Source organism: Bidens hawaiensis, unplaced genomic scaffold, assembly GCF_021521415.1.
Source record: "Bidens hawaiensis isolate Kalapana, Puna unplaced genomic scaffold, B.hawaiensis_p1.1 tig00012953_1, whole genome shotgun sequence".
NCBI lineage: Eukaryota > Viridiplantae > Streptophyta > Magnoliopsida > Asterales > Asteraceae > Bidens > Bidens hawaiensis.
Genome location: NW_027492081.1, coordinates 412,345 through 426,949, shown reverse-complemented (window position 1 = coordinate 426,949; position 14,605 = coordinate 412,345). Strand labels below are relative to the sequence as shown.

Genomic DNA, 14,605 nt, shown 5'->3' with positions numbered 1-14,605 from the left:
AAATCCAATATCTCTAATATTAAATAGAGGGTGTTTGGGTGAGCTTTTAAAACTTGTTTATGTGCTTGTTTGCTTGTTGAAAAGCAAAATGTGTTTGGCAAAGGCGCAAAGCTCCTCCAAAAGCTTCAAATTGGAGCTTTTCAATAGTTGCTTTTGCTTTTCAAAAAGCAAATAAGCAAAAAGCAATTTTAAAAGCTCACCCAAACACTCCTATAGTATGATTGGTTGATAAGAGTTTTTAAATTTTTTAAATAAGATTCTGAGCTAAACGGATTAAGTTCGGGTGGGAGAGGTTGCGTAGGGGTTGCATTCAAGCTGCACATAACAACCTGTTTTAAGATTTCATAGCATCACTAAATTTCAACATCTCAAATCAGTGAAAGATAAAATTAACTAATCTGTTAAAACTTCCGAAATCAAATTTAAAGAAGGAACATGCTAAAATTTTGCAGCATATCCCGATATTGGTATAATGAAGTCAGTAAAGATTAGTCAATTGAAAGTGATAGTTTTCAACACAAAAGTCAAATTCCAACTCTTGATATGAATCATAATATCAACAGCCGTCAAATTTGAACAAAAGACTCAAACAAACTGTGGACCAATAAAAGTCGTTTTCAGCATAGAAATCAAAACTTCAAATCTTGAACAAAAACAAACTATTCAAGATAAAGAAGAAAAGAACAACTCAAATAAAGAATTATGATTTGAGTCTTCAAAAATTTATACTTTTCAAATCCACATTCACAAGATTTAATGATCATAGCATGACAGATGAATATTTGGTCCATTAACGTCGTCATGATACAAAACCAATAATAGAATGACAAGGACCGCCACGTGCCGGCCGGTTACTCCAAATAATGACTCAAGTTGCAGGTTATCGATAGATGACCAAATGGCATCCTTATAAGTATTGACAATTGATCTTTTTCTTTTAAGTTGTAAAAACATGATAGAAACTGTGGGTAAAGTTGTGATTGCCATTATTGTAGCTGTGGTAGTGAGGTGGGGATGGAAAATACTAAATTAGGCATGGCTGAAGCCAAAGAAGCTAGAGATATCGTTGAGAGAACAAGGGTATAAAGGTAATTCATACAAGCTGCTCAGGGGTGACGTTATAGAGCTTGCGAGAATGACGAAGGAAGCTAGATCAACACCTATGCCTCTCTCCCATGATATCACTTCACATGTTTTGCCCTTTGAACATCATATCTGCAACAAATATAGTATTATTTTTAACTAAAGTTTCTTGATGTATTTTTCATATGTTTTGCCTTTATATATTCAAGAAACTAGTTTTTATATTACAGGATTGTTTTATATTTGTCATGCCTAATATTGCAAATTAATTTTTTTTATTTTAATTTAATTATTGTAAGGATTTTTATAAAATAGTTGAACCTATTTTGATTCATTTATGTTTGGTTATGTTCATTAATGGATTGAACATTGAATGAATCATATATTTTTATATTTGTTCATTTGTGTTCATTTAAGTGTGTTTATTTATATTCGTTTATGTTTGTTTATTTTTTTTTGAAAATTGACTTTCATTAAAAACAAACACAACCAACGGCTATCACCAAGACGGAGAAAGACGTCGAAAGCCACAAACCAAAAACAACAATCACGTTACATCAAATAAACACCATCTTTTCCAATCCACTACCCCTATCTTAGATCTATTTTTGTACCAAAGAAAACTCAAAGATTTTATATCCGCAACCATTTCTACCACCTTAGTGTTCTTGCCCGAAAAAATCTTTTCATTCCTAGCCCGCCAAATCCTCCAACAAGTAATGATGACAATGCCATGAATAATCAATCTCTTGTTCCCCGTCGCACCACTAACCTTATGCACTTTCACCAAATCATTAACATGGAAAACAAAAGATCTAGGGATGTTGCACCATGAACCAATCGCATTCCAAACGGCCATAGAAATGAAACACCCGGTTAACAAGTGCTCGAGTGATTCCTCATTACTCTCACATAAAGCGCAACTATGATCATCACAATGCAAATGACGTCTAGCTAAAGCCTCCTTGGTTGGAAGACAATCCAGAACGGCCCTCCACATAAAAATATTACATTTTTTTGGGACCCAATCGCTCCATTGAAAACCGAAACTCCCAGCATCCACAACGGACCGAACCATCCATCTTTTAATCGATGAAACCTCGAACTCTTTGCAGCTACCAACCGCCCAAGACCATGAATCTTCACGGTCAACCATCACCACCCCTTGAATGAGATCTTCCAACTCTTGCTTCTCGATCACCTCCTGTTGGGAGCAAGGAACTCTAAGCCAATCCCACACAATGCGACGAGAGGATCCAGTGACCACCAACCGATCTGCTAACAAGACATTTTTATGTTTTTCTACCGCATATAAGGACGGATACTTGTCCATAATCGGCGCCGAACTCAACCACAAATCCATCCAAAACCGAACTTGGCGACCATTCCCAACTGTGGCCCGGATCACTCTATTAAAACCCACACCATCAACCTTAAATTTGTTCCAAAACATAACACAATTCTTCCAAACCCCGGGAACCCCATTATTAACCGGAGCAAGCCCCCAACCGCGCGAGGACCCGTGAATAGACAACACTACTCTTCTCCACATCGCGTGATGATCGTTTAGAAATCTCCCAAGCCATTTAGTAATCAGCGCTTGATTATTAACCTCTAAACGAGCGATACCTAAACCCCCTTCTTTTATAGGTTTGGTGACTAACCTCCCAAGCCACCCATGACATCTTCCTCACTTCATCCGAACCGCCCCATAAGAACATTCTCATCAAAGCTTCTAAATCATTGGTAACCTTCTTGGGTGCCTTAAAAAGCGAAAAATAATAAGTGGGAAGACTATCCAGCATCGATTTAATAAGGGTTAACCGACCGGCAATAGATAACGAATTAACTTTCCATTTAGAAAGCCTCTTCTTGAACTTGGACACAACCGGTTCCCAATTAACCACCCTATTCATGTTAGCGCCAACCATAATCCCTAGATAAGAAAACGGGATTCTACCCGGCTTACAACCCATGAAACCAACTTGGATATCGATCTCACCATCTTCTACACCTACTCCAAATAACACTGATTTATGAAGATTAATCTTTAGCCCCGAACACAAGTAAAATATGCGAAGAATACGCTTCAAGTTATCAAAATTAAAAGAAGACCATTCTCCCATAATCATAGCATCATCCGCATAAAAAAGATGGGATAAAGTAGGACCTTCAGTAGGAAGAGTAATACCATGAAACGCACCTATATCACAGGCTTGTTTCAACATACCTGAAAAAGCCTCCATCAGAATAATAAAAAGAAAAGGCGATAGCGGGTCACCTTGACGAATGCCTTTATGACACCCAAATTCGAATGTAGGAGATCCATTAACAAGAACAGATGATCTGGTCGCCAACAAAATACCACTAATCCAATCACACCAGACCGAAGGAAAACCAATCTGAGAAAGAACCGACAACAAAAACTCCCAATTCACATTATCATAGGCTTTATCGAAGTCAATCTTGAACATAAAATACCACTAATCCATTATGTTTGTTTATTTATGTTCGTTTACCTTTATTAAGTTGTGTTTGCTTTTGTTCATGAACTGTTCATAATGGTAATTCAGATCCATTTATATTTGGTTATGTTCGTTTATGTTTATTTTTGGATAAAACATTGGATGAATCTACTTAATGTTTTATATTTGTTTGTTTATATTCATTTGTTATAATTTGGATATTATTTTGTGAATTGTTTTCTTTAAGTTAAACTTAAAAGAAAAACAATCACTAAAGTAATTAAATCCATACAGAGAAATTAAATTAAGGTTTGATAAAAAAGAGTTTCACAAATAAATGAGATATTTTAGCTCATTTAAGGGTTATCTGGATTTTGTGAGATCCATGACCCGCTTATTTTTTTTACTAAAAAATTGTTTCTTAATTATAAATAGTATCAACTTTTAAAAAAATTAGATATTAATTTTTGTATATCTAAGCCCTATCTTGTAGGATTTGCATATCAAATCTTTGGTGAGATTATTTTTTAACTTAATAAGATGTTATAATCCTTTTAAGGGCTATCCGGTTTGGTGAGACACATGCCCACAAATTCGGGTTAAACGCATGAGAGACCTTCATTTACAAATGAAACAATCTTGTTGCTTTCGAGAGGGTGGGAAATAACCAGAAAGCTTTTAGAGATTTCGTTTATATATATTTAAGATTTAAGATTTAAGTTATGTAAAAGGGGGTAGTTAGTTAAATCCAGCTTAGACTCGTTTATGTCGTTAAGCCTCTAAAAGTCATCTGTCTTGTTTAAGTTGCGATTTATCGTCTTTTTTTTTAATGGTTTTCAAGTTGACCAAAAATCAAATGAATATTCATGAAATATATCTAAGTTTTTAAGATTTGTCACTGTGTTACAGGTAAAAAGTTTTATATATGGTTAGGGCCAAGCCCCCGGGTCTACGTTATGGAACCGGAACTGATCAAAGAGATATTATCAAGGCCCAACGACTTTCAAAGGCCATGCAAAGAGCCGCTTAGGGATAGCATCACTGGTGGACTTTTAGTCTCTGAGGGTCCAAAATGGACCAAACATCGTCGAATTATCAACCCGACTTTTCATCTTGAAAGTATAAAGGTCTGTTTTTATTTACTTAAATAAAATGCATGTATACATTTTACTTATTTTCATGATCAAAATCTGAATCTTTTGTTGGTTTTAATGGATGCATAGGGCATGTTCTCTGAAATTTGTTTAAGTTGTAATGAAATGGTCAACAAGTGGGAATTGTTGACCACTGTAAATGGGGTGGCAGAAGTTGATGTGTGGCCGTATATCGATAACTTATCCGGAGATGTGATTTCACGAGTAGCATTCAGCAGCAGTTATGAAGAAGCACAAAAGATATTCCATATCCAGAAGGAACAAATTGATCTTGTGGTTCAATTGTTGTTCACTTTTTATATCCCTGGAGGAAGGTAATAAAGCTTCCATATACTTCGTATCTTATGTTACTCCTTAAATTTGTTAAGCTAAAGTATTTAATGAGAAAGGAAATTGATCAAATAGGTCGAAAGTCATCCATGTTTTTCAATTTCATAAATATCCATTAAATTGATTTATTAAGCTGGAGGTGACAATTGTCTGACATGACACATACACGACATGAAAGCAATTAGATTTTGGATTGTCTTAAAACCATTTTGTGTTCGGATTGATCGGTTTAGCTTGATTAAAACCCATTTATTACAACACAGTCAAGTCGTATCATGTTTATAAGTTGGCTAAAACATATCAATCTATCTACCCCTTTAGATAAGTGGGCTAAATATGTCGTGTTCGGGTTGCATTAAATTAAATGTGTCTAGGTTTGGGTTGATGTTTTTGACACTTATAATGCTCATTCAACAATTTAACCCATCAGCCCACCAACCCGGCACATTCCTAATTAAAACAAACGCATCATTTTTACAGAGAATTATTTTGGTAATCAGCTCATACGAACCCGTCTCAGTTTGACTCGCACTTAAATATCATTTGTTGGCACCCAACTGACCATTTTGCCACCTCTAGTTTATAGTTAACATAATTTGTTATGCATGTCATGTAGGCTTATACCTACAAAAGCAAACAAGAAATTTAAACAAAACCGCAAAGAGCTTCAAGTTCTTGCGAAGGGCATCGTCGAAAAGAGGAAGAAAGCACTAGAGAAAGGAGAAGATAGCAATAATGACTTACTAGGGATTTTGCTCGCATCGAATTTAAAAGAAATCCAAGAAAACGGAGTTGGACTAAGTAACGAAGACGTGATTGAAGAATGCAAACTATTTTACATTGCGGGATCAGAAACAACCTCAAACTTGGTTCTTTGGACCATGGTTTGTTTAAGTATGCATCAAGAATGGCAAGACAAAGCCCGCCAAGAGATTACACAAGCATTTGGCTCCCTAGAACTACATTTTGAAGGCCTAAAACATCTCAAGATATTGACCATGATACTAAACGAGGTTCTTAGGCTATACCCAGCGGTAGTTAGAATTTTACGTGAAACCCAAAACGAAACAAAGCTAGGGAACATGACTATACCATCGGGTGTGAACATAATAATACCTATAATCGATGTTCATCATGACCCGGATGTATGGGGAGAAGATGCGAACGAGTTCAAGCCTGAAAGATTCTCGGAAGGGGTAGCAAATGCAACAAAGGGCAGAGGGTCGGGCTGTTTTTTGCCATTTGGTGGTGGTCCTAAGATTTGCATAGGGCAAAACCTTGCGTTGGTAGAAGCTAAAGTAGCTATAGTTAAGATTTTGCAACAGTTCTCGTTTGAGCTTTCTCCATCGTACAAACATTCTCCATCTGCAGTGTTCAGTCTCCCACCACAGTTTGGTGCTCATTTGATTTTGCAAAAGATATAGTATGTATTGTGAGTATTGTATGGTGATGTGGAATATAATATTACAATCTGCTATGTTAAATACTTAAATAGCTAAATTCATAGTCTCCATGTATAAAACCTTGAAAACTGTCCAACATTAGGCTTAGAACTTTGTTTAAGAATTTCATCGAACACTTGGAGTGCGCTAACGAACATCTCCATTTTACACAAGTCTTTGATCGTGAAATTCAAAAAATTAGCATCACCTACAACGCCAAATCTCCTAGAAAAATTCTCTCTTTTTGTCCAAATTATTCACACTGTTAGAATTATATTGTTAACTTGTTATGAATTGACCAAAATACACATATTATTAGAAAAACATAAAACTAAAAAGAAATTAAAACTATATATAGATTTAACCCCGCATACCACTCTTCTCTACTCCTCTCATTTCTTCAATCGGGCAAATAGGATGAAATAACATGTTTATTTTGTTAATGTGAACAACTCATGATTGAATGCATGGATTTCTTATAATGTTATGTGTAGCGAAGGGCTACAAAATGTGTGTGTGGGGGGGGGGGGGGGGTTTCGACACGTGGCGTCACGTCAGTAGAGAGGTTATTTTCATTTCAGGGGCGTCGTGGTTTGTAGCCCAAAATTTAATATTTTAATGTTATTTTCAACCAAACCCGACAACAAATGTACTAGAAGCCTTCTTTAATGGACGATTTTTACCTGCGAATTCGTGATCAAACCTGATTGAACTAAGCACCAATTCTTACCGGTGATGTATTTGTGAACAGATGGTGTCACGAGTAAAGGTAAAATAGTCATTAGGTAATTTATTCTTATTAAAATAACTCAAAATGGGTAAATTTGTGATTTTAGTTTCGGGTTGAGTAAATATGCAATTAAAAAGATTTAGAATAGAGGTGCACAAACCAGGTATTTTCAGGAACCGGAACCGGGTAGTAACCGGTTCCACAGATGGTCAGAAAAAGTCAAAACCGGGTCGGGAAGGAACCAGTTCCAAGTATAGTCGGGTATTTGACCGGGTTTTCCTAGTTTTTTCGGGTTTCTGGTCAGGTCGGGTTTTAACCGGGTATTTCCGGTTCTGGCGAGTCCGGGTCGGTTTCGGGAGAAATCCAATACCAGGTCGTACCGCGGGTAGGGTACTGGTACGAACCTGTTCCGGATCAGATACGTCGGGTCATGTCCGGAACCTTAATGTTCTGTGCACCTCTAGTTTAGAAGTTTAGAAGAGATGCATGTAATTGCCCCCAAAATATACTATTAAAAGGAGTGACCCATATAAATGAAAAACGTTCATATTTTAATTAAAGAATGACCTTGCTAACATTCAAGATCTAATTATCAATTTAAATAATATGGACAAAAGAAAAAAACCATCAGCCTTTGAGTTCCTTGCAATCTTGTCTTTGCTATGTTCGTTCGACCCCGGCCCAATATTATTGACAATCATCAGTTCTACCGGTTGCACAAGTGTTGATGGATGTTTTTCTTCAATGAAGCATGTGAAGAAGAATTTAATTGCTTAACCAGATGGATGGTAATTATATCAACGATTCTTGTTTTTGTTTATTTAAAATGATTTTTTTTATAATCTTGAAGATATTATTAATCATTTAAAAACATGAAAACCGTTGTGAACAATGACTTTGTATCTTATTAAATATTGAAGATGTACTTTTGTTGTGATATTACATTTCCATTATGTGACATGACCAACCCGAATCCTTTAACGATTGTCGGTGATAAATCCATTACCAAAGAAACTAAATTCACAGCAAAAAGTTCTTTAACTCAATAACTCCACCACAAGTATTCACTACAATTTTTTTTTTAACTTCATAAATTAAGCCATATTTTCCAAGGTGTAGCATTCTTTAGTTTATACCAAAATTAAACATGGTACCTATTTTAAGAAATGGCAGAAATGCAATTTATTAAAAGCCCACACAAATGAACTAAAATTCAATTAAACTAACCGTTTTAATTCTACAAACGAGACGTACAATTGCTGGCAGATTGCCGAGTGGGCAAATGTAGCAGGACGAAGAAGATCTGTCCTAGGTCACCACATCATTAAAATAATCAAAAGTTAAGTATTTAACCACTCCATTCTTCAATCCTACCTTCACTTTCTTTATTAAAAAAGAAAAGAAATCCACTGACATAAGCATTACCCCCATTCCAAATAATCCAATCCTCTGCATTTTCATTAATTAATTATGTTTTTCTGATCTGGGTTTCAAGCAACATAACATTGCAGATTTTACAAATGGATGTAAAACATGATTCAATTGTGTACCACGTGGGCATTATCTTGTGTTTGATTTGGTTACTCTCTTCTTTTAATTACTGTCATCCATTGGTGTACTTCATCTCTTTCATATATTTGTATCTGGTAACTCCTACATTACATTAGTAGGACAACAAACTTACGTTTGGTTTAGAACATGTTTTTGTTTTTTTAAGGTTCATGATCGGTATGCAATGAGGTTAAAAAGAAGAGTGCAGTTCGAGGAGAGGAAACAGGCTAACCAAAAGAGGGTTCTTTCGGATTCGGAATCGGTTCGGTGGCTGAGCCATACTATTGAAAGGATTTGGCCTATATTTATGGAAGATATTGTGTCACAAAAGATTTTGCTACCAATTGTGCCTTGGTTCTTGCAAAAGTATAAACCATGGACTGTTGTATGATTCTTTATTTTCTTTACTCTTTTTAATTTGTTGCAATTTTTCTTTTTGGTTATTAATTATTAATCAAAGTTATGTTATTGTAGAAAGAAGCTGTGATTCAGAATTTTTACCTAGGAAGATCTCCACCTATGTTTACAGAAATGAGAGTTTGTCGGCAATCGACCGGTGATGATCATTTGGTATATTGTGTTACCTTGCTGTCTCAAAAATGGGATTTGAAATAATAATAATATTCAGTTTATTTTGGTACTTTCTAAGTTGATATGATTATTATTGTTTTAAGGTTCTTGAGTTAGGGATAAATTTTCGGACAGCCGATGACATGAACGCGATACTTGCTGTGAAATTGACGAAAAGGTTAGGGTTTGGAATGTGGACGAAGATGCATTTAACAGGAATGCATATTGAAGGAAAGGTGTTACTTGGGGTGAAGTTTGTGCCAACATGGCCTTATTTAGGGCGGTTGCGGGTGTGTTTTCTTGAACCGCCATACTTTCAGGTGACCGTGAAACCTATTTTTGCTCATGGGTTTGATGTTACTGAACTACCCGGGATTGCTGGATGGCTGGTTAGTATATTAGATTCACCTGAAATCTCTATCTCAGACACACGGGCGCGCAAACAGCTTGTGAGTTTAATATGTTTTCTTACTTGTTTAGGATAAGCTTCTCACACTTGCATTCGAGGAGACGCTTGTTGAGGTGATTTGCTTTAGACTTTTCTGATATATGTATGTATGTTTAGATGCGTGAATAGGAAACACATAAAACGGTTCTAAATAAAGTGTTGACTGATTTTGCAGCCTAATATGTTGGTAGTGGATATTGAGAAACTTGTTTCACCTCAGCCAGGTAACTTTATTTACAGACTATAAATAATTGAGAATTCAAAGTTGTTGGTTTTGATCTATTTACTTAAGGTCAGCTAATTTTGTTTTGTTTTTAATAAAATGGGTCGAAGAGATCAAACATATAATCACAATATTGTTGCCAAACAATAGGAAGTATGAAGACAGTATTTGTAGAAATTAGAGAAGAAAAAGATTATTTGCAGGTCAATGCATCCCAAATGACCTGGTTTATTTCAAATTCTGCTAAAATGATGGTTGGCAATTTTGACAAGACCCGAAACACGAAACGGAAATAATCAGGTTTTGGGTTGGCATATCTAAACTATTTAAAAAGAAGGTCGTGTTTAGGATGACCCTTTAATAAAATGGGTCGTGTTCGGGTTGACCTGTTTAGCCCTCTTAGTTAAACAGGTCAACCCACTAACCCATTTTTTACAACCCATGTACCCAGTTAACACGTTTACAACTTGATTATTACCCGCCAACCCATTTGACACGTTTAGATAAATGGGTCAAAGCAACCTGTGTTTGGGTTAACACAGTTTTAAGTGTGCGAGGGCCAGGGTTGATGCTTTTGACACAAATAAAAATATGGTTGTGTTCGGGTTGCGCAATTTAATCCGCCAACCTGTTTTGACCCGACAACCTTACCACCTTTTTATTCTAACCAATCTCTATTTTCAGAATCTTGGTTTTCTGTTGACGCGAAAGAGCCCGTTGCGTACGCCTTGGTGGAGATCGTTGCAGCATCAGACATGAAACCGTCCGACATGAACGGTAACTCATAAAAAAAGTGCAAAATCTTTCAAGCCCATTTCAATCACTAAATAAGTAACTAGAAATGAACTCTTTACAGGGCTAGCTGACCCTTATGTAAAGGGTCAGCTTGGTGCATATAGATTTAGAACCAAAACACAAAGGAAGACGTTATCCCCAAAATGGCAAGAAGAATTCAAGATCCCAATTACCACATGGGAATCGCCCAATCTTCTAATCATACAAGTCCGTAACAAAGATCACTTTATTGATGACATCCTAGGGTTGGTTATTATCTTTATCAAACTCGTGTTTCGGTATCTAATCTAAGGGTCTGCATTGGTCTCTTTGGGTCGGTTTTGGCTCAAATTGAACAAAAAACCGAAAATTCGGGTTCGGGTTTTTGAAACCATTCAGTTTCGGTTTTTCATTTTTCACAATGAATTTGGTTCAGTTTCGGTTTTTCGGTTTTGCCATTTTGGCCTAAATTTTGGGCCACACCATTTATAAAATTTCATAAATTGATTTAACATTCAAAAAATAAAAATTACAATCCACAAAATCAATAACTAAAGTCTGTTTTATGGGTCGGGTTCGGTTATAAACATCGGTCGACTCAGTATTTTCGGTCTTTGGTTCACCAAAACCGAGACCAAACAGAAAATTCGGTTTTTAAAAAAACATAAGCCAAATCATCTGATTAACCGGATCATGTTCGGTTATAAAAAATGGTTCTATTTTTTCAGTTTTCGGTAAATGCAAAACCGAAACCGAGAATTCGATTTTGAACAAACATGATGCCAGATAATCGATTTTGGGTTGAATTCGGTAATATCAGTTACGGGTCGGTTATTTCAGTTTCAATAACAGTATAACACCCCAAATCTAATCTTGGTGCTTATATGATTTCCATCTTTTGTTTTAGCGACTGTTCTATAAAGATCAATGATCTTAGAGACGGCCAGAGACATGACATGTGGCTACCTCTCCATAACATCAAAACCGGACGATTACACACCGCGATAAGAATAATTGAAGTGGACACAAAGGTTACCGAACTACCATGCGACACTGATGTCACATCAGGTGAGTTGAAGGAAGAATCGTTTGCAACTGACCCGGCCCATAAACTGGCAGATGACTTTGAACCGATTGACGTTAAAGGTCAACGGGCCACCGGTATATGGGTCCACCATCCGGGCACAGGGGTCCCACAAGTTTGGGAGCCCAGAAAGAAAAGCAGGGTTGAAAAAGGGTAGTGAGTCGGTGGGCTCCACCACAAAATCTGGATCATTTCTAGATGATGCAAGTTTCTCTGATGATAGTTTTGATGGTAACAGAATGAGCGCAAGAAGCCGGGTTAAAAGAGGGCTAAGTAAAATCGGGTTGGTTTTGAACCGAACGCTTAAAAATGATAATGAAAGATTTAAAGGTTTAAAGGTGGTGGATAGTGAGAATAACTGGGAATCACAGTCTCCGTCTCCACGGCAAAATGTTAGGGCTGTTAATGATAACGGAGTCACGGTCAACTTGGTCATGGAAGATAATATTTTGTCCCCAGTTGACCCGAAGCTGGATGGAAGCGCGCCCGAAAGCCCAAATAATAGGAAAGTGAAAGATGTGGCTAAACGAATTCTGAAACATGCAGGAAACTCAGCACGAAGCATGAGGCATGCCTTTTCGGGTAAAGGGTCTAGAATGAGAAGAGATGCTGACATGGCGGTGGAGTCTGATTCTTCTTTTGACGGTTCGATTCCATCCCCTGGTTTTGGAGTTGAAGGAGATGTGAGTCCGCATAGCACCGAGGATGATGATGTGGAGGATGATGAAACAAATCTTGATGATAATCTTGAAAGCCCATTACTAGAGTCTTGAAAGATTATACTTTGTTGTACTTCTTTTTATTAAATATATGTAAATGGAAGTGTTAATAACAGATTTAACAAATTTTGTTGATTTTTAATGCTAGTTTGTCAACAGTTGTGTTATCAGAGATTATACAATGAAGGATTTGTTTCCACATTGCTAATTTTGGTACAAAACGATCTTCTATCATTTGTTTCAACACCAAACCGATATCTTCCACGCGGTTTTCTTCACAAAGACCACTGATTAACGACTTGTACGAGTTAAAACTCGAAACCATCTTCTTCGATGACATCTTTCGTGTTAAATTCATAGCCTCGGTGTACTTTCGACTATCGAGCAAAGCATACAAAACCTCTTGGTAAGTGCTAGCCACGGGTTCACATCCTTTTAGCAACATGGTTTTAAAAAGCTCAATACTTTCTTCAACTTTACCATTCTTCCTTAAACCCGAAATCAGTACGTTCATCAAGATTGTATCCGGCTCAATTCCCGCAATTTCCATCTTCTCCAATAACGAAAACGCTTCTTCAACACGATTGTTTTCACACAACCCGTGCATCAAAGCCGAGAAACTTCTCACATTCGGCTGACACCCTTGTTTAGGCATTTCATCGAACACGTGGCATGCAGCATCAACATCCCCATTTTTACACAAGCCCTTGATCATAATATTCAAACAACACGAATCAATCTCTACCCCTAACCTCCCAGCACTCGTGTAAACCTCATGAATCACATCAAAATTCTTGGTATTCACAAGCAAATTCAACACAAAATTAAACGTTTTAACCGTCGGCCTGCAACCATAACTCGGCATATCAAAAAGGGTCTCTATCGCTCGGTTTATCCGACCTGCACCCAGCCCGTAAGCCCTGATCACATTATAGAAAAACCCATCAGAAAGCCTGCACCTTTTTTCAAGTTTGATTCGTTTCATCACCTGTTCAATTCCATCAAAGTTCTTGGCTTTTGAAAGATTGTTTATTACTGATGTGTATAGGGCTTCATTGGGTTTATAATCTTTGCGCTTGGAGAGTTGATCGAGAACATTGAGGGTGGAATTGGGGTCTTTTAGGGTTTCGAAAATCTTGATTACTTCAGTTGGGCTTAGCCAGTCTTTATGATTTCGTAAATCTAGAGACTCTGGTTTTCTACAGGAATCAAGTGAAGCAATTGAATGTGCTGATCGAATGAAGAAGTGATGAACTCTGCGAATACAGATTGAACGACAAATCATTGTTACTGTTTTTAGGTTTGATTCGAAGGAACCATGAAGAAGCTCACAAATTGCTGGGGCTAATAGAACAGCTTAAATTAGTAATTTGACCCTGTTTTTTTTATTTTATCCTAAACCGATTTCTACACGGCTTGATAGCCTCTATATTATTCTATTAAGAGGCTATCTCTGAATCAATCAGATGCAAAGTGTGTTTTGTAACACCTTTTAATGGCTCATGGCATTTTAATGATTAAGTTTAAAAGACAATATTCAAAGGATATATTTTAATTAGTCTGGCCTGATATTAGTTCAATACAAGATTGTCATATAACTCCTTAGTGGAATCATTATCTTTGACGTCAATGATAAATGGCATTTTATCATAACAAATGTTTCTTTTTGCCATACTAAGGAAATTACCTGAGATAGAAAATAAAGGATGTGATCGCCACCTGTTGTCGCCCAACCTTTTTTTCTTATAAATATTATGTGTGCGTGTGTGATCGCCCCCTGTTGTGACAAGTTTTAAGTATAGTTGTTAAGTGGCTCAACTTCAATCGTGTAGATTAGTCGATCATTTTGCAATTCCTTTTTGTAATTGGTTTCGGTTCTTGCTCGTAATGAATATTACACATTCGTGTTCTTCTATTACACATTTCTTTGGTGTTTTCACAACCATTCTAACACAATTGGTGATTGATCATTATGAGTGCCCACAAAATTATACTATATGTTGGGCTACTTAAATAGATTAAGCGTATATCT

At 36.6% G+C, this 14,605-nt stretch overlaps 1 protein-coding gene and 2 pseudogenes across 2 annotated transcripts; 2 read left to right on the top strand and 1 right to left on the bottom strand.

Moving 5' to 3' along the window:
• Positions 1-952: 952 nt before the first annotated feature.
• On the top strand, positions 953-6,456 carry LOC143542647 (cytochrome P450 CYP72A219-like; annotated as a pseudogene).
• A 2,255-nt stretch (positions 6,457-8,711) lies between these two features.
• On the top strand, positions 8,712-12,702 carry LOC143542645 (C2 domain-containing protein At1g53590-like; annotated as a pseudogene). The gene is made up of 9 exons (XR_013136932.1): positions 8,712-8,850; positions 8,922-9,140; positions 9,230-9,325; positions 9,430-9,714; positions 9,806-9,847; positions 9,949-9,997; positions 10,681-10,773; positions 10,853-11,036; positions 11,678-12,702. The product of XR_013136932.1 is annotated as a C2 domain-containing protein At1g53590-like (transcript).
• Positions 12,692-13,858, bottom strand: LOC143542646 (pentatricopeptide repeat-containing protein At1g80150, mitochondrial-like). The gene has a single exon (XM_077035189.1). The coding sequence runs from the start codon at positions 13,856-13,858 to the stop codon at positions 12,692-12,694; it is 1,167 nt and encodes a 388-aa protein (XP_076891304.1).
• Positions 13,859-14,605: the final 747 nt, after the last annotated feature.